The sequence below is a fragment of the Carettochelys insculpta genome, chromosome 3 (assembly GCF_033958435.1).
Source record: "Carettochelys insculpta isolate YL-2023 chromosome 3, ASM3395843v1, whole genome shotgun sequence".
Taxonomy (NCBI): Eukaryota; Metazoa; Chordata; order Testudines; family Carettochelyidae; genus Carettochelys; species Carettochelys insculpta.
In genome coordinates, this window is record NC_134139.1 from 144143331 (window position 1) to 144163268 (window position 19938).

Sequence of the window (19938 nt, forward strand, 5' to 3'; positions counted from 1 at the left end):
TTTATATGAATCTTTATAAGACAAGTATCACTTAACTTTTTAAGTCCACCTAGCTGAAGGACTAAGCTTACTACCCAGGCTAAAATGTGTCCATGTAGATACATCCCCATCCAGAACCTTTCTACCTTACTTCAAGTAATTACTTTATGATAAAAAGAAAGGTGTTTATTTTAATACATAGCAACACACACACACACATACCCCTTTTGAGATGTGTATCCCAACCAGTATTCCATCTCAGATGCACATTTGCTTCTCATGCCTTGATCAGATATTGCTAACTAGCATGCCTCCTCATGGTGGACACCTATATATATATATATCTATATATACAGATATATAGATATAGATATATATATATATAGATAGATATATATATGAGTATGAGCAAATTTCTCTCAGTTCTTCTCTGAGAAGGAGATCAGTAGTGGTGCACCCATATGGACACATCTTCAAGAACTAGTTACTGCACTAGATATTGTTTCCTCCTTGAGTAGCTGCCCTATGAGTGATCTGCTAGTACAACCAGAAGAAGCAGAGTTCCAAAATAGGATACAGAACTGAAGATAGTTCTGCAGCACTGAGTGCTGTTTGGGATCTGACAGCATGGAGCAGGACATATCATCTTGGAAACACATGAACTCAGGCCCAAGTAGTTGCTCTACATAACTCAAACTAGGATATTTTTCAGAAATGCAATAGATATCACTTACATTTGGACTGGAGTACATTCTCACCCCCAGGAGCAGGCTGAGTATCTGTAGTGTTATGACAGGTAGAGATATAACCTGGACTCCACTTTGGGGGCCTGTGATTTTTCACAAGCTGGTCTCAGAAATGATTTTGGAACAAAGGATTCCATGCACTGAAACTATTGGTTGTGCTTTGCTCCCCCACAACTGACCACCTAAACCAGCGGTGAGGAACTTAAGGCCCACAGGCCAAATCCAGCCTGCAGCCTACCTGGATCCAGCCCTGTGAAGCTTGGGGCTCAGCCCCTGTCCCCCCCCCCCCATGAAGCAGAGAGCCCAGGCTGCCTCCTCATGCATGCCTCCTGGCCCACACCCCATACATAGGTTCAACATCTGCCTGGAGGTGGCAAAGAATGCACGAGCAGACTGAAAAGGCACTGGTAACCAACAATCTCTAATAAGAAGTATGAGAGGCGCATGCACACCTGGAGCACTCATAAGGCCACTCTTTGAAGAAAAGCTAAACTAAGCACTGTGCCACAGAGTGGAGAAGGTTTATTTTATAAATATGTAAGTATAACAAAGTGCTACACGAAGACGAATTATAAAAAATGGTTTCATACTGACAAGTGCTAAACTGAATATACTTTAAACAAACAGACCTTTTCATAATCCATAGCACTTGAGATTAAGCTTCTCTAAACCTTTACCTTCAACGGGAATTATGAAATGATTATCTTCACACAGGAATTTTCATGTGCTGTACTGAGCATGCGAAGTAGTTTTGCTGTTAAAGTCCTACTTGTCATTGTCTTCAGCTGGATTCAACTCCCCAGCAAATCAATACATAGACAGCAATAAGTTACTGAAGACAGTGCTAACAAATGATGCCAAAACCTTTTGAGTTTGTTTTCATACACTTGATTTGGTTTGGCATAATCCCCTCACACATGAAGCAGTAGATACAAGCAGAAATCCTCTTACACAGATAAATTTGTGTAGTAGGAGTAATATGGAGTTAAAGTGCCATTTCCTGAAGTTCACACTTCACACCTTGAAGGTCTCATTAATTTGGCTCAAAATTACCTCTTCAGAGTTGTGGGAAAGAAAAACGGAGCTTATTTTCTGTTTTCAAAGAATCATAGAAATATAGAGCTGGAAGGGACCTAAAGTCACCTTGTCCAGCCCCCTATGCTGACAGGTGCTTGTTTTAACCTGTTCTTAACCCCCACAATGAAGATTCCAACCACCCTTGGAAGTCTATTCCAGTATTTAATGACCCTTATAACTACACATTTTTTCCTAATACCTAATATAAATTCCCCTTGTTGCACATTAGGCCCATTACTTCTTGTCCACTCCTCTGGAGATAAGGAAACCAATATATCAATAAACCTTCTCTTTACAACCATTCACATACTTGAAGACTAGTATCAGATCCTCACCTCAGTCTTCTTTTCTCCAGACTGCAAGAACCTGGGCTGTCTCCACCCACTCCGTATTTCCACTCAAGTACTGTGCTGAGTATTGGGCACAAGACTCCAGGAGGGCCCTCACCAGCACCAAGCAAACTGCAACTACCACCTGTTTCTTACATATGGCACTCCTTGTTTATATACCCCAGAATATTAGCCTTTTTGACAACTTGAGACACAATGTTGACTTTTTTTCAATTTGTGATCCACTATAATCCTCACATCCTTTTAGTCCCACCACATAGCTATTTTATACCTGTCTACTGGATTTCTTCTTCTTTACTGTAACATCTTGAATTTCTCTATACTGAATTTCATCTTGATGATTTCAAACCTATTTTCCAATTTATCAATTTGAATTTAAATCCTGTCCTCCAAAGTGCCTGCAACTGCTCCCAGCTTGGTGTCATCCACAAATTGTATAATCATATACTCCATTCCATTATCCAATTTATTAATCAAAATACTGACTAGTTCTATGCCTTGGGAAAATCCCTGTGGGACCTCACAGATATAACCTCTCATTCTCCCAGCAAAACATTTTATAGAGTGATTTTCAAAAAGCAGGCTTTTATCAACTGCATACATTCTGACTTCTGTGCTCTCTCAGCAAATTGGAATGTTGATCCTCAGTTATCAGTTAAATAACAGCCTTCAGCGAACAGGAGCAGCTAACAGGGAGTCTGCTTGGGAAAGCATCCTAGAGAAGCTCAGGTGACTGTGGCACTTGGGGGGCTGCATTATGAGCTGGTGGGTTGAATTTCTGTCTGTGCATTTGTTTTATTTTGCAGAGATGGGCAGTTTGAACAGCTGCCTGTGTGCCTGAGGATCTGTTTTGCAGAGAGGGGCAGCTGGAAAGCATGTCTGCCAGTTTGGCAAGTTTGCAAGGCGTGAATGGGGAGAGCTTCCTTCCAGGTGGGCCTTCAAGGGCTGATTAGATTGGAGGCAAAGGCTTTGAGCCGGGCCTAAACAGCTAGCAGCTCTATAAGAAGGCAACCAACCCTGTGAGCAGCCAACAGGAGCAGCTAACAGGGAGGTTGCCTAGGACTTAGCCTTTGGAAGGAGCCCCATACCTGCTTTTCCCTTACCCTTTCTTATATGTGACCAGGGGAGCAAAGCGGACTGGGGGCTGCAGACAAGGGGAGTTTAAGAGGGAGTTAAACAGAGGGAGGCCTACAATGGTCAGAAGACCCGCAATGCGTGTGGCAGCACTACTGCTGTCTCCTCTGCCTGTGCCTGTAGCCAGACACACTGCCTGACTATGGATGCCTCTACCCAGATCCTGGTGTGGTTTTGCAAGGAATGTGGCTTGCAGTTCCCACCTACTGATATCCAGGCTGGGGGGAGCATCCAATGTGAAAGGTACCTGCTGGTGGAATCTCTCAGGCAGCAGGTGGAAGAGGAGGAGGTGGCTAGGTTGAGGAGTATCCAAATTCATAAACAACTCCTGGACAGTAGTCATGTGGAGACAGCTGTCCCAGTACACAGGACTGCTGACCCACCACTGGTGGAGGAGGAGATGGCTCAGGGTGGACACTGGCAGCTGGTTACTTCTGGCAGTAGGCAGTGCTCCACCCCTGATCCCAACCCTCCCACTGTGGTACTTGGAAACCATTATGCTGTACTTGATACAGGGGACAAGGAATCACCCCGTACAGCAGAGGAGAAGCCTCGGACCCCCAAAGCTGAGAGGTCAGCTACCACCACTGTGAGGAGGAAACGTAGAGTGGTGGTGGTCAGCGATTCTCTTCTGAGGGGGACAGAAGTGCCCATCTGTTGCCCTGACATTTCATATCGGGAGGTATGCTGCCTGCTGGGGGCCCGTATCCAAGACGTTACAGAGGTGTTGTCCAGGATTATCCGGCCCTCTGACTACTACCCCATGCTACTCACTCATCCATGTGGACACTAATGATACTGCGAGGTGTGACACTGAGCAGATCAAGAGTGACTACAGGGCGCTGGGAGTACTGGTGAAGGAGTCTGGGATGCAGGGGGTGTTCTCTTCAATCCTTCCTGCCAAAGGTAGGGCCCAGACAGAGACAGGTGCATCCTGGAGGTGAATGCCTGGCTGCGTAAATGGTGTCTCCAGGAAGGCTTTGGCTTCCTCGACCATGGAATGCTATTCCTGGAAGGACTGCCAGGCAGAGATGGCATTCACCTTTTGAAGATAGGGAAGACCCTATTTGGGCACAGACTGGCTAATCTAGTGAGGAGGGCTTTAAAGTAGGTTTGACGGGGACAGGGGAGCAAAGCCCAGGGGTAAGTAGAGAAGATGGAGACCTGGGAGATGGGTCAGAAATGGGAGGGAGCATGGGCTACAACAGCAGAGAAAAAGAAGGGTCAGGGCAAAACTGGGAGGCAAGATCAAATCAATCTCTTAGATGACTATATACAAACACAAGAAGAATGGGTAATAAGCAGGAAGAATTAGAAGTGCTAATAAATAAATGCAACTATGACATTGTTGGCATCGCAGAAACTTGGCGGGATAATACGCGTGATTGGAATGTTGGTATGGAAGGGTACAGCTTGCTCAGGAAGGATAGACGGGAAAAAGGAAGGTGGTGTTGCTTTATATATTAAAAAATGTACACACTTGGACTGAGGTGGAGATGGACAAAGGAAACGGATGTGTTAAGTGTTAAAAGGGGTAAAGAACAAGGATGATGTCCTGCTAGGAGTCTAAAGGCCACTTACCCAGATGGAAGAGGTGGATGAGGTTTTTTTAAAACAACTAACAAAATCATCCAGGGCCCCAAGATTTGGTGATGATGGGGGACTTCAACTATCCAGATATATGTTGGGAAACCAACACAGCAACACACAAACTATCCAGTAAGTTCCTGGACTGCATTGGAGACAACTTTTTATTTCAGAAGGTTGAAAAACCTACCAGGGCAGAACCTGTCCTAGATTTTATTTTAACAAATGGGGAGGAACTGACTGAGATTCTCAAAGTGGAAGACAGCTTGGGTGAAAGTGATCATGAAATCAGAGTTCACAATTTTAAGGAAGGGTAGAAGGGAGAACAGCAAAATAGAGACAATGGATTTCAGGAAGGCGGATTTTGGTAAACTCAGAGAGCTGGTAGGTAGGGTCCCATGGGAAGCAAGACTGAGGGGAAAAACAGAGGAGAGTTGGCAGTTTTTCAAAGGGACATTATTAAAGGTCCAATAGCAACCAATTCCTCTGCATAGGAAAGATAGAAAATATAGCAAAGGACTGCCTTGACTTAACCAGGAATCTTGCACGATCTCAAAATAAAAAAAGAATCATATAAAAAAAAAATCAAAACTAGGACAAATTACGAAGGATGAATATAGGCAAAACACAGGAACGCAGAGGGAAGATTAGAAAGACAAAAGCACAAGATGAGCTCAAATTAGCTACGGGCATAAAGGGAAACAAGAAGATTTTTTATAAATACATTAAAAGCAAGAGGAAGACTATGGATAGGGTAGGCTGTTGCTCAGTGAGGAGGGAGAAACAGTAATGGGAAACTTGGAAATGGCAGAAATGCTTAATGACTTCTTTGTTTCGGTCTTCACTGAGAAGTCTGAAGAAGGAATGCCTAACATAGTGAATGCTAGTGGGAAAGGGGTAGGTTTAGAAGATAAAATAAAAAAAAGAGCAAATTAAAAATCACTTATGAAAGTTACATGTCTTAAAGTTACCAAGGCCTGATGAAATGCATCCTAGAATACTCAAGGAGCTGATGGAGGAGGTATCTGAGCCATTAGCTATCATCTTTGGAAAATCAAGGGAGACAGGAGAGATTCCAGAAGACTGGAAAAAGGCAAATATAGTGCTCATATATAAAAAGGGGAATAAAAACAATGCAGGAAACTACAGACAGGTCAATTTAACTTCTGTGCCAGGAAAGATAATGGAACAAGTAATTAAGGAAATCATCTGCAAACACTTGGAAGGTGGTAAACTGATAGGGAACAGTCAGCATGGATTTGCAAAGAACAAATCATGTCAAACCAATCTGATAGCTTTCTTTGATAGGATAACGAGCCTTGTAGATAAGGGAGAAGCGGTGGGTGTGGTATACCTAGATTTTAGTAAAGCATATGATACAATCTCGCATGACATTCTTATCAATAAACTAGGCAAATACAACTTAGATGGGACTACTATAAGGTGGGTGCGAAACTGGCTGGATAACCAACTCAGAGAGTAGCTATTAATGGTTCTCAATCCTGCTGGAAAGGTATAACAAGTGGGGTTCTACAGGGGCCTGTATTGGGACCGGTTCTGTTCAATATCTTCATCAATGACTTAGATACTGGCATAGACAGCATGCTTATTAAGTTTGCAGATACCACCAAGCTAGGAGGGGTTACAACTGCTTTGGAGGATAGGGTCAAAATGATCTGGACAAACTGGAGAAATGGTCGGAAGTAAACAGGATGAAGTTTAATAAGGACAAATGCAAAGTGTTCCACTTAGGAAGGAACAAACAGTTTCACATATACAGAATGGGAAGCGATGGTCCAGAAAGGAGTATGGAAGAAAGGTATCTAGGGGTTATAGTGGACCACAAGTTCAATATGAGTCAACAGTGTGATGCTGTTTCAAAAAAGTCAGACATGATTCTGGGATGCATTAACAGGTGTGTAGTGAACAAGACACAAGAAGTCATTCTTCTGCTCTACTCTGCGCTGGTTAGGCCTCAGTTGGAGTATTGTGTCCAGTTCTGGGCACCGCATTTCAAGAAAGATGTGGAGAAACTGGAAAGGGTCCAGAAAAGAGCAACAAGAATGATCAAAGGTCTAGAGAATATGACTTATGAAGAAAGGCTGAAAGAATTGGACTTGTTTAGTTTGGAAAAAAGAAGGTTATGGGGGGACATGATAGCGGTTTTCAGGTATCTAAAAGGGTGTCATAACGAAGAGGGACAAAACTTGTTCTTCTTGGCCTCTGAGGACAGAAGCAGCAGCAATGGGCTTAAACTGAAGCAAGGGAGGTTTATGTTGGACATTAGGAAAAAGTTCCTAACTGTCAGGATGGTCAAACACTGGAATAAATTGCCAATGTAGGTTGTGGAATCTCCATCTCTGGAGATATTTAAGAACAGGTTAGATAAATGTCTATCAGGGATGGTCTAGGCAGTACTTAGTCCTGCAATGAGGGCAGGGGGCTGGACTCAATGACCTCTCAAGGTCCCTTCCAGTCCTAGCATTCTATAATTCTATGATGCAGTGGCAAGTCTAGTAAATTAATCACTGGAATTGAAGACTCAGTGTCAACTCACACTGAAAGTGAAAATCCCCAGGCTTCTTTGCATTTAACTTCAGCTAAGTATCATAACTTCACTTTTGTTCTCACAACAGATGATCCATTTCTCTGTTTTAGTGGTCATAACCTTCTAATAGGTAACAAGAACTAGGAAACATCACCACCATATGTACCTGAGGTTTTCTTTACAACTGAAAATAATACATTTGGAAATCATCAACTTCCCTTTCATTTCCAAATACATCATCCATTTTGGGGGAGACAAGAAGGCTTTCTTCATTACTCCAAACATTGATACAGGTCCCCAACCACGATACTCATCAACAAATAGCAAAGAGAAACTAAATGCTCTCCTGAACGAGAGGAGGGTCATCTGCGCGGCAGCCTCCATTTCGCTTTCCTACCACGCTTCCTACTCAATCCAGGTGGATAGCCAACTCCTCCCAAGACTTGCGTAGTTTTAGGTTTCTTTGTAAATGTTTCAGTAACTTTTGGTTTTTTACAGATAGGGTTGTTCAACCCTAAGTCAACCCTTTTTACCTTGGGGAGAGGTGATATAAATTTGTCTGGTCTCTACCCTTTGACTTGTCCAGTTTGGGTGACCATTCCAGGAGCTGTAGCTCCTGTTGGCATAGTTCTCCGGGTCACTGGGACACACAAGCCACCTCACCACAACAAGGAAGCAGTGCTGCAATGTAAATACCACCTACCCTAACAAGTGGGATTCTAGCACAGTCTATCTAGTCACTGAGACTGACTTTGCTATGTCTCTCAGGAGCATGGATTTTTTTATACTCCTCAGCAACATATTATGTAGACTTATTTTCTAGTCTGGAGTAGGCCATGGATACACAGTACGGGAGCCAAATTAAGACTGCATGCACAACATTGATTCTGGAATTTTCTAATTTAAGAACTCTTGATTTTGCAAGATTTTAAGACCTTTTTAATCCTTGTAAGTGGCCTTGTAATGAATAGAAGACAAAAGCAGGTCATGCTGTTTCCATCTGCTTGTTTCAGAATCCAGATTACTTGTGCGTATCTTAATTGCAGGACGCATCTAATTGTCCCTCATTGATATCATGAAGACTCAGTGCGGCCACATGATGTTAGCGTCACAAACTTCTTCTCAACAGTCAATTCAGGACTCCAGCTTTTTTTTACAACACACTCATCCCACGCTTTACGAGCACAGTTGGTTCCCAACTTTCTGCTTGTAGGAAGAAACTCGTAAGAGGGACACTAAATTCCTATTAAATTACATGTAAAAAGTCTCTGATTAGTTCCTAGGTCTTCCACCTGGGGGAAGGAGTGGTAGCAGATGGCGTTGCTTTTGAAACGTGAGTGAACCTTGGGTTGGGGAGGGTTAAAGGCTGTGGGTAGTTTAGGGCTGTGGGGAGGGAGGGCTAAAATCTGGTGGAGGGTTGGGGGGGGCGGGGAATCAGGCTGTCTGTCTGCAGACTGATAAGGGCTGTGGGGAGGGAGGGCTAAAATCTGGTGGAGGGTTGGGGGGGGCGGGGAATCAGGCTGTCTGTCTGCAGACTGATAAGGGGGTCTGGCTGCTGCGGTTTGCAGCCATGGGGCAGCAGGGGTCAGGCCACTGAGATTACAGGAAGAGGCGGGGGGGGGTCGGTCTGGCTGTGGGGGTTACAGGCAGCAGCAGAGCGGTCTGGCTGCAGGGGTATGGCCGCGGGGGGTATAGGCGGGGGTGGGTCTGCCCGCGGGGCTGCGGGGGGTATGGGCGGCCACAGCGAGGTCTGGCCACGGGGGTTACAAGTGGTGGGGAGTGGGTCTGGCTGCAGGGCGTGCAGGAGGCCACGGTGGGGGGGTCTGGCTGCAGAGCGTACAGGAGGCCACGGTGGGGGGGGTCTGGCTGCAGGGCGTACAAGTGGCAGTGGGGAGTCTGGCGGCAGGACTGACAGGGGCACCAAGCAGCCGTGGTTTGCGGCTGTGGGGCCACGGGGAGTGCAGGCAGCAGTGGGGTGTCAGGCTACAGGGCCAGCAGGGGATCTGGCTGCAGCAGCTGGGGGACTGACGGGGACGGGGAGGGTTTAGACTAGGGGGTTGGAGCTGGAGGGAAAGGGGTAAGGCTCGTATGAGTGGGGGACATTCACTCGTAGGAGTGAACTAGGGTAGGTAAGCGTGTCCCTCGTTTAAGCTAGTACTCACAAATTAAGTACTCGTTTAACGAGGGATGAGGGTATAATTTTATTTTTGCTCCTTATATTTGCCAGACCGCTCACTCAATGCAAGAAATCTGTCCATCTCTTAACATCCTGAAAGATAATCAGAGAGGCGGATGGGCTCCAGATTCTACATATTTCCGCCAATCTGAAATTAAGCGTCTATGGCTGGAATGAACTAGCTACAATAGAAAGGTTTTGGTTTTTTGTTTTCTGGCTATTTTTACCCATGTTTTGCCTCAGCATTTACAGGTGCAGTTTTCACATGAGGAGCACAGGAGTATAGGGTGTTCCAAGAATAGGCTGGCCGCTTTACATTGGTTACCTGAATGGGTACGATGAACCAATTGGCCCCTATGAACTTTTTGCTTTTTATCTTCCGTTTCTCCTTTTTAGGAAGGAAAAATCTGACTTCTGGGTTATGTTATTACAAGCAGACAGTGAGAAGGAAAAAGGAAAGATGATGCAGGGCCTAAATCTCCTATTCTTTCAGCTGCCATTAGCTGCTCTGGTACTTTTCCCTCAGGTCTGAATTTTTCAAATAGCTGTATCATTGGAGGAATAAAATAACTGCCAGCTGCTGCTAGAGGCAAAAGAAGCACTTGAAGATAGAGGTTGCTACTACCCCAGTAAGTAAGTATCCTTCATTAGTGCTGAACATATGCTTCCACAGTGAGAAAGTTGGTTGCTGCCAGATGGAGACCATAAGACTACCAGCTGCTGCTATTCTGTGTTTCCTACTGCTACTGTTTCAATTAAATGAGTCATTTATTTTCACTAACTAAAAAAAACTATATACCTCTTAGCTCAGGAAAGTTACATAAGCACTCAACGCCAAACCCACTCTCTAGAATAGGGATCTTTGTAGATCCTGAAAGCTACATTTCTAACGAAGGGAACAGATCAACAGCAACCAAAGAGTTCATGTGAAGAACATAGTTACTAATTCCCTTGACTATTAGCAGGTATTCAACAGGCTGGTTTATTTATGTTATGAATAAAACAGGATTTGAGTTCTGTGGGTCACAGTTCAGGACACCTGCAAAGATCTATTTTCCCTCAGTCATCTAGCAAAGGCACCCTTTCCTTAGGTTTCCAATTCCCCCAGCTATTTTTCTTCTTGGATGGAGACCCTTCTGAGGGGTCATTTCTGGGCTGCACAGTTCTCTGCTTCATTGTGTTATTGCTCTCAGAAACAGGCAGCTTGCTTTTTCTGTCAATGATTATCAGTTGCCAGAGTTCTTTCTACTCTCACTTACTTTATTCTCAAGGTAAAACACTACAAAGGAAACACTGTAAAAACAGTAAAAGACCCTACACAAATGTTAATAAGCTTATCAGGATGTCCCTCCTACCTTAACATGGGCTCTGGCTGAAGGACTGCTTCCAAGCCCCACTCAAAGGATTTCTTTTTGCGGTGCATCATAGGATCAGATCAGAATAAGTAGACTCATAACACATTTCTCCATTCCTTATACCAGGAGATCTCAAACTGAAGATTGTGGCTTCCCAGGGGATGAAGACATTTTTATGTGTGGGATCGTGTGCCGTCAACCTCCAAGCCCACTTTGCCTCCAGAATTTAAAATAGTGTTAAGTATAAAAATGAGGGAGGGGTAAATTTTTATTAGGGGGAAGGGATAGGTCCCACTCAGAATAGCTGTGGGAAAGGCCTCACCACTAGAAAAATTTGACGATAACTGCTTTACATGGTTTAGGAGTCTGATCTGGAATTTCCAAGGACAAGTAACCAGTGTTCCCCCTCAGGTAGCAGTTTCGAAAGGGTGAATTCTAAGTGGATCATTGCATTTTCTTTACCCCCAAGTACCTCCTAGGAAATCCACTTCCAACATATTGACCTAAAAACCTCTTTGAAGTTTCTAACACCTTATGAAGATATCATTATCCAATCTCCTCAAAAATTACATATTCCACAATAACATGACTGAATTTTTAATACACTGAACCTCAACAAAATTTAACTTAATTCAATGAAGTACATTCCAGATGTTGTAAGAACCTGTCAATTTGTCACACTGCTAATAATCAAGAAAAAGCACTCTTATTAAGTAATGTTAGTAGATAGATTCAGCTACACTTACCCGCAATAATTTTTTTGAGGTAAATATGCTGCCCAACAGGAACCTGGAAGTGTGTACTCTGTGGCAACAGTAAGCAGAAAAGTTTGGTGTCATGGGTGACTTCTGTCTTAGAAATCAGTTTGCAGCTTCTGTAATACAGTCCTAAAAGAGAACGATTGAGAAAAGTTTTCCATTTTCATTTTTTAAAAAAATATTTATCTGGCAAAGCAATAAAGTTAGGCTCTGAAGTGCAAAAGAATTCAGAAAATTAAATATTTTATGGGGTTTCTCCCTTGTTATAAATCTCATCTTGGCTTTTTAGTCTTCACCTATTACCAGTGTCAGCATAAAAGGTTTTTAAAATATGTACATTTCACCTATACAAAATACTAAAAATTGCATGGTGCTTGTTACAGATTTCCATTACATAGTTTTAGAAATTTTTATAAACCTTATTTGGGTTTGGGAATTGAATATATATAGTTCTATGTTATAATATTAAGAACAAATAAAGAAGTTGGGGTTATCAACTGGCATAGAAGTACAAAAAAGAGGGAGAAGCCAGTGGGGAGCAAAACAAAGGTGAAGGGAATAATTAATGTATATGAAATTTCTCCTTTAGACTGATCATACTAGCAGAGGAGGTTACTTTATGAGTAAACTACCTTCCATACATTTAGAACAGAAATCAATATTCGTACTTTGGAATTTTGCAAGAATCTTGCAGCACTGGTGATAACAGTGTTGCCACTAATGTCTACAGGGCATGGGTGCTTTACTATCAAGTATGACAGTAAAATTGCCTATGCTCCATCTATACTAGTGCTTCCTCTGCAGCTACCACCAGTGGAGCTGCAACAATTACAGATTTCCCAATGTTTACGTACAGTGGTTTTGTTGCTCATATTCCAATACAATTGTATTTGGAAATCTTTATTTCCTTTTTCTAACTGTACTGTGAACTTACATCAAGGTAGTCAAAGTTTAGTTTGGTGCAAAGAATTTTGCTCTTAAACCATCTAGATTTGCTGCAAACAATTTTTTTCATGGTTTTCCTGCAAGACTCCTCATTTTTAAGGCCAGAAGAGATCACTGTAATCAATTACATCCTGCAACTTCCTGCAGAACATAGATTCTAGCATTTCCGTGAATTAATTCCTGCTTCAAGTCCAATTGCTGTGGTTAAAGTACAACTTTATTTAAAAATGGCCAGCAATGGAGACTCCAAAAATGTGTTATATTGCACCAAGAGGTAATTATCCTTTCCTATCCTTTATTTCTAGTCAACACTTGTCCACTCATGAAATCATCATCAAGTGCCAAAGGGAAACAACTAACTCTTATGCTATTTGTACATAAAGTATCAGATGTTACAAAGTCCTTAACAAATTATTAAAGAAAGAAAAATGTACTATTCTCATTTTCCATATAAATGGACAGTGTTGCAATAGCTGACTGAGGGTTTTTTGTTTCTTTGTTTACAGTTCAAGTTTAAACTGCAAGAACAAGAGGATTCTTTATTCTGCTCTATTCAGTGTTAATAAAATATTAATGCTTATTAGAAGGACTTACAAAGCTATAGTTCATGATGTTTTCATAGCACAGATTAAGATCTCATCCATTTTCCACCTAAGTTTCATACCAACTATTTAAAAGTATTTATTTTTAGGGCTGGGATTTTTGTAGTAGTAAATTTAAATGTATCAATGTGTAAGTCTCAAAATTTCAAATATTTTTGCAAATTCCAAACTAAATATCGCTCAGTTCTTCAAAAGAGAGAAATTTAAGCTATGTTTTTAAATAGTCAACATAAAATTACTTTTCATTATCTCTTACACAAGCAATTTGTGTAGTGTCTGTTCTGGAGCACTTTTATCAGCCCTCTAATAGTATTATCAGCCCTCTAATAGTATTACATGGCTTAATGCTGACATTAGCTTTTCTTTAACAGAGATATTTATATTTCAGTTTCTCTGTGATGGGCCTTATTGTTGCTTTGGTCATGCTTACACTGAGTAATTTGCGGTTTGATTACTCTTCACCAAGAAGGGAAAATAAAAACAAAAAAAGCTCATGTACGTGCTAAACAATGTTGGAGAATAATAAATATTTTTTCATTGGCTACAGTTGGTCCTGAAACTGTGCACCACACAAGAGCAACCTACTAAGGACTAGAAGAACACACTCTAGTTGCCTCGTCCCAGTAACTAGGACAAAGCTGTTCACCTGAAATGCTTTACTGCAGCCCAGCTTGAACAAGAAGTTGCTACTAATTTATCAAAGAAGATACAGATACAAAAATATTCAATTTTCATTTAAAAATAAATAAATAGATGCACAATTTGAATGTAACCTTTAAACATAACAAAATTCCTCGTACAGCTGTTGGTGCCACTAAGTCTAAGCTCTTTATCATTGCAGCATGTAGCACTTGTCCTTCTTACAGGTCATTCAGACCACTAATGATAAAAGCCTACACTTTTCTGGGTCTCTGAAAATTTCGCTGAAGAATAGTAAAAGCAAGAGCTTTTAAACAGAAAAAAGGGTTTTATAGCAACATGACTTTTTTATTGCATTAAAGTAAGTATTTCAAGCAAGTTGTTCCATCTGAGCTGTGTGCTTATGTCCTACAATTGTTTTATTTTCAAGGACAATCAAACATATGTAAAAGCCAAGAGTACCTGACCATATGTTTATCCCTACAAGTTCATGTGCAGGAGGCTGTCTGTCCAGTTTGCTCTGCAATTTTCAATGTTTGTAATTTGGCTAATTTGGAGCCTCATTTACTTGTTACATACTACTGTTACTGAAATATTTCACAATTTTCTATGGTGCTTCACAGCATGGATAACAAAAAAAATGAAGATTATCACTATAGAAAACTGCTTAAAATGTAATATGTTTGAAACACCAAGCATCTTTTTCATGGTTTCTAATATATCATATCAGGGTTTGCTTTGGTTGAGTGAAAAAGACAACTCCAGAGGTTATCCTTTGGTGTATTAGCAGGATTCCTACATCACAGTATCTGAAAAGGTAATAAAAGAAATTTCATATTCTGACATGATTATTTCAGGGTTCAGAAAGACAGATAGCAGCAACTGTTTTCCAGAGCATAAAACCTCCTCAATCTGTACTGGATATAAACTTTTGTAGGATAAAAATCTTCCAAAAGAGATATAGTGGCTGATGGACAAGATTTTATGTACACAACAGAAAAGATTTCATATAGTGCAAATTTATACACAAGCGGTAGGCCAACCATGAGGAAAAGTGACAAAAAGCAACATGCAGTACTAAAAATTTTCAAAAACTGTCCTATATCAAGATTTACTCAAGATTCAGTTACCAAATTTTTGTGCAGTGACAAGATAAATTGTTTTAGTAATATATCAATAAAAAAGGAAACGTCCAAAAATTGCACTAATCATGTGTGTTTAATACAAAGTATTTAAAATTGAAGAAAAATTCATACTCAAAAATTCAAGCTGTACAAAAACTCACAAGAGAATTTTCCACAGTAAAGTTATATACAAAGACACACGGGAATTTATGGTCCCTTCAGAACACAGTGTTAACCAGGGAGATGCAGTCACTGCCTCCATATTTTCCGGGAGACATAATAAATCACTACGTTCACCGAAAGGTGTCCATGTATGCCAAGAATTGTACAGGTACTGCATACCTTCATAAAACCCGTCTAGTCAGCTCTGCCTTATCATCAAATCCCCAAAATGACATATTGTTTGACAAGACCTATTGACCATAAAACCATGTTGACTGGCAAATTCTATTACTATCTTTCAATCCTTTATTGAGTCTCTTCTCTATGTTTTCCCCCATTACCTTGGCAGGATTTATATCAGACTAACTAGTATATCATTACCCAGGACATTCTGCTTGTCCTTTCTCAATATTGATACAACAGTAGCATTCCAGTCTTCTGGAATTTCTCCAGTACGCCAAGATTCAATGAAAGGGAACATTTGGCTTGAGAGCTCATCAGTAAGCTCTTTTAGGACTCTGGGGTGAAAGTAATCCAGACCTGCTGATTTAAAAACGTTCATGTCTGGTAGAGGGTATTTATAATCCTCCTGCTATACTAACGGACTTGTGTCACGAATGAGAGCCAGGAAAGGGTTAAGAAGTTTTAACTGGGGTGGGGGGTGAGGGGGTTGAATCTATTATGCTTTTCAAACATGTAACTAAGTCTCTTCACCCAGGATTACATTCTTTGTGATGTACCAATCCATTAAGAATGCTTGCAACTATGTTAAAAGCACCTTTACTTTGTTAAATGTTCTGCTGTAATCAGGGTGGGGGTGCGCCAGCGGTGCGGGTCTCAAACCTACATGCTTGCTAAGCCAAAGATCACTGTTTTTGTTTACCCACTCCTTGGGGAAAGTAGTTTGGGGCATCTATAGGAAAAAAAAGATTCCCATGTGATATTTTTCCCCTGCTTAAAGAGGGTTTGAGATTCCCGAGTGACTTCCCCAACCAGATGCACCTAGACCCCGCCACCCCATCAAGCCCCACTCCTCCAGGAGCTGGATTCCCCCACTGGCCCTTGCACCTGTACAAGGTTGGATGCAGCCTCGCTGCTGAGTCCGTGCACTCAGGGACAATGTTGCTTCAGAGTGAACTCCTACTTTAATATAGCCAGTGGCCTGTGCACTCCCAAGACAAGCTGTATCCACAAACTTATTTGATGACACACAAAATTTGAAAATTAAAATTTTAATTTTTTTCACACAACTTTTATTTTTGGCACAGTTTGTTTTTGTTTTTTTTAAATATTTTGTACTCAAGAGTAATGCCCTCAAACAGAAAATCTCTTTAGAGTAGGCTGAAAGGTTGACTATAAAAGGCAAAGAGAGACAACACCACAGATCTGTCCTCAATTCCTTGGGAATCTTATTTGGTAGAGTTGGTAAATAGGTGTGGAAGATTCTTGACTCCAATATGGTCAAGAAGAGAAACACGCTGTCTTGTATAACAAATGAAAAGACCATTTACCTCTGTCTGTGCACTTGATAAATGAATTATGACTCTCAAGTGGCTGTCCCAGTTTATTCCAAGGAATATTATCTTTTTTCTTCAGGATAATCTCCACCTTTCCCACTCTTTCAGCAATGTGCACTTAAAAAATAAGAATTCCAGTGAAATTCTGAATTAAGTTATTATACAGGTTGAACCTCTTTAATCCAGAGCTCTCTCATCCAACAAACTCCATAATCCAGCATGATTTCAGTTAGCTGGATGATCCCTTATCAAGGGAGTGGCCAAGTTTCCCATGGTCCCAACAAAGTTTGTTTACAGCCACCAATCCTGTTACGTGATGTTATTTAGATGTACTTTAACCCTGAATGTTTTCTAAGTGCCCAGTAAGCAGAGTAAGTATCGGTAATGCCCTAGAAAATATTGCCCTCCCATCTTGCAGCAGATTCTCTCATCTGGCACCAGTCAGGTCCCAAGGGTGCTGGACAAGCGAGGTTCAAACTGTATTTAGTTTCATTATAATTAAGTTCAGCAAAGATTACTATCGAATAACCTCTCAAAATAAACAAAATTACTACGCTACCTTAAAAAGTCAAATCAAATATACTTCCAGACCAGTTTGACCCACTTCAAGTGTATTAAAAACAGCTCAGTAAGTGTGATTAATAAAGCATCTACTGTATATTGTTAGTATATTTTTCTCTCCTAGTCATGAAATTAATGCTCATTACTTCAGAATTACCAATTATTGATCAATAATATGACATTTTCTGTAACACAACAGACAAGCTCCTCTATTTTAACTATATTTTAATATACAAATTAATTTTAAAAAACTGAGTAATCCAATTGAATGCGAAGTCCTGAAGGTAAATATACCACAGAGTATATTTGTCATCACTGTGAAACACATTTTAACAATATTCTGTGGAGGCCAGAATAATGCTGACATTCTATCTTAATATTTCCAACGCATCTAGATGTATGCATCTTAAATCTTTAGCATCCGTTGTGATGACTCAAGAAAGCTGCCAGTTCAGAGAAGCAGCTGGCCTTGAATGATTCAAATAGCCCACTTTTAAAAAATCTGCACACACTTCACTCACTCTCCAGCTATTTTACTTAATATTGGTCCGACTTTGCAGTGAGACCATTATAAGTTATACAAGCACTTTGAAAAAATAGAGACTCACTCCCAGCACACCAGATATAATTATATTTTCTTTTGAACAACTGTTCCTCAGAACTATATTCATAACAGTAGCTTGATATTAGCGCCAGGCAGTGTCCCTTGAAAACGACAGATTCATTCTTGTAGCTTCAAACACAATACCACTGAAAATGTTTCATTAGGCAGTTCAAAATAATTTTCTGCCTCAAAATATTACTCACAGGCAAAGGTGTCACTTATCTGCTGAATATATGCTAGGCACATAAAGAAGAGCATAGCATATATAGATCTAAATTTTCATGGTTTGACATTAATAGGGTTGAGATAAGAGGGGAGGGGCGGAACACCTTACCAGTAATGTCCTCTTGAACTGCGTAACTCAGCTCTAAAATGAAAAAAATGCACACCCTCTTATTTAGATATAGCTTGAAAATTAAAGAGCAGTCTGCTTCTATAGTTATCAACCTCTGTGACACTGACACAGCCAATCTGTGTATCATACAACTTAACAGGCATTAAATTATATCCAGACAATTCACTTGTATATGAACTTCAAAGAGCTGCACCAGACCAGCAATCACTAATGTATTTATTTATAGTAACAGAAATCAAGGATAGACACTGAATGTATTTCTCTATGTTCACTAATATCCTGAAGTTTAACACTGCAACCAAGTTAGCTTGTAGCTAGCAATTATCTTCAAAGCAAAGGTCCATGGGTGAACTGCACTGTCTATTCTTCCCTGGGGGAAGGCCCTGTTATGATTATTTCTGTGTACGGGCACTATTTCAGATTTTGACTGGGAGTGAGGGTCCAGGAGGAGGAGGAGTGACCTGGGCATGCAAATAGCAGGGGAGAAGAATGAGGGAATGGTGAGGTGGGTACAGTGAGGACAGTGGCTTCAGCAATGTTACTGACCATGCAGAGTACAAACTAAGCAGTAAATTGGGGTGAGGGCAGACCCTGTCTGCCCAGCCTTCCCCCACCAACACACACCACTCCTGTTGCTGTGAAGAGACTTGTCAGTCTGCAAGAGAGAGCTATTAAAGTGAAACCTCAGGCCTGATCCTTTCACCTCAGGCCTGCTTAGTAGGGAGGGTTTAAGCCTTAAGACTGAGCTCCACAAGGAGACATGGAGTACCCTGGAACTCTCGTGGGAAAACACAACACACTATACCTACCTGTTAGGCTACCCTTTGAATTGATTCCAGATACTTTTACCAGTCAGCAGCCTCACCACTTCTGCCATGAAACTGACCTAAGGACTTTACACTCATGTGAGTCCATATTGATATTTTAACCAATGGCTCTCTTTTCTTTTTTCTTTTATTATTAGATCTTAAACTTAGTTATTAAAAATTGGATAACAATGTAACTTTTGGATAAGATCTTAGATTCATAGTGACCCGAGGGTAATTGTCTGACCATTTGGGATTAGTAGAATTTTAAGTATAGTGAATAGCATTTTCACTTTATTAAACTTGGTTATCCAGATGAAAGCTGAGGGCTGGTGTGCCTAAATTGGGCTGTGCTGGTCTTCTTACTAACTTGTGGTACCAGAGAAGATATTTTGTTACTGGTTTGAGGAATCTAGACTAAATCACCAGCTCTGTGAATTTCTGCCCTATTCCTTCCACTCTGCCCTGACAGCAGCCTTCTCATTGTGGCCCATCCAATCACCCAAGTACAGCATTATTGTCTTAGCCAACTTCTACACGAGAAGCATGTGTTGACAGACATCACTGTCCGAAGTGATCTCCTGACAAAACTTCTGTTGACAGATAGGGTCTACGTATAAAAGCAGATCGAAAGAGCAATCCCCTTTGTTGACAGAGAGCAGCCAGACTGTCCAGCCCTCTCTCGACAGAACAGCTGACCAGAAGCTCTGCAGACAGGGCTGCCTGGTGAACCAGAAGCCCTGTTTGTCAACAAAAGGGCACAGAGAATCTACACCACTGTTCTGCGAACAGGAAACCATGGAGACAGGCGTTATATCTGAACACAGAGAGGTATAATGTTGCCAACGGATGTGCCGAGTATTGCTGACATACTGTCAACAAAGGACATTTTGCACTTAGACGTTCCAGGGGT

At 41.2% G+C, this 19938-nt stretch overlaps 1 protein-coding gene across 2 annotated transcripts in view; it reads right to left on the bottom strand.

Moving 5' to 3' along the window:
* The window catches only part of CYB5R4 (cytochrome b5 reductase 4), a 71725-nt gene that overhangs the window by 16176 nt on the left and 35611 nt on the right, over nucleotides 1-19938 (bottom strand). For both annotated transcript variants that reach the window (XR_012644819.1, XM_074988858.1), the window contains exons 9-11: nucleotides 18199-18231; nucleotides 16694-16816; nucleotides 11699-11839 (exon numbers count right to left, since the gene is read on the bottom strand). Coding sequence is in view for 1 of the 2 variants with exons in the window: in XM_074988858.1 (XP_074844959.1) it covers nucleotides 11699-11839; nucleotides 16694-16816; nucleotides 18199-18231 (297 nt within the window). In the remaining variant the exon portion in view is untranslated. The remainder of the gene's footprint in view (nucleotides 1-11698; nucleotides 11840-16693; nucleotides 16817-18198; nucleotides 18232-19938) is intronic.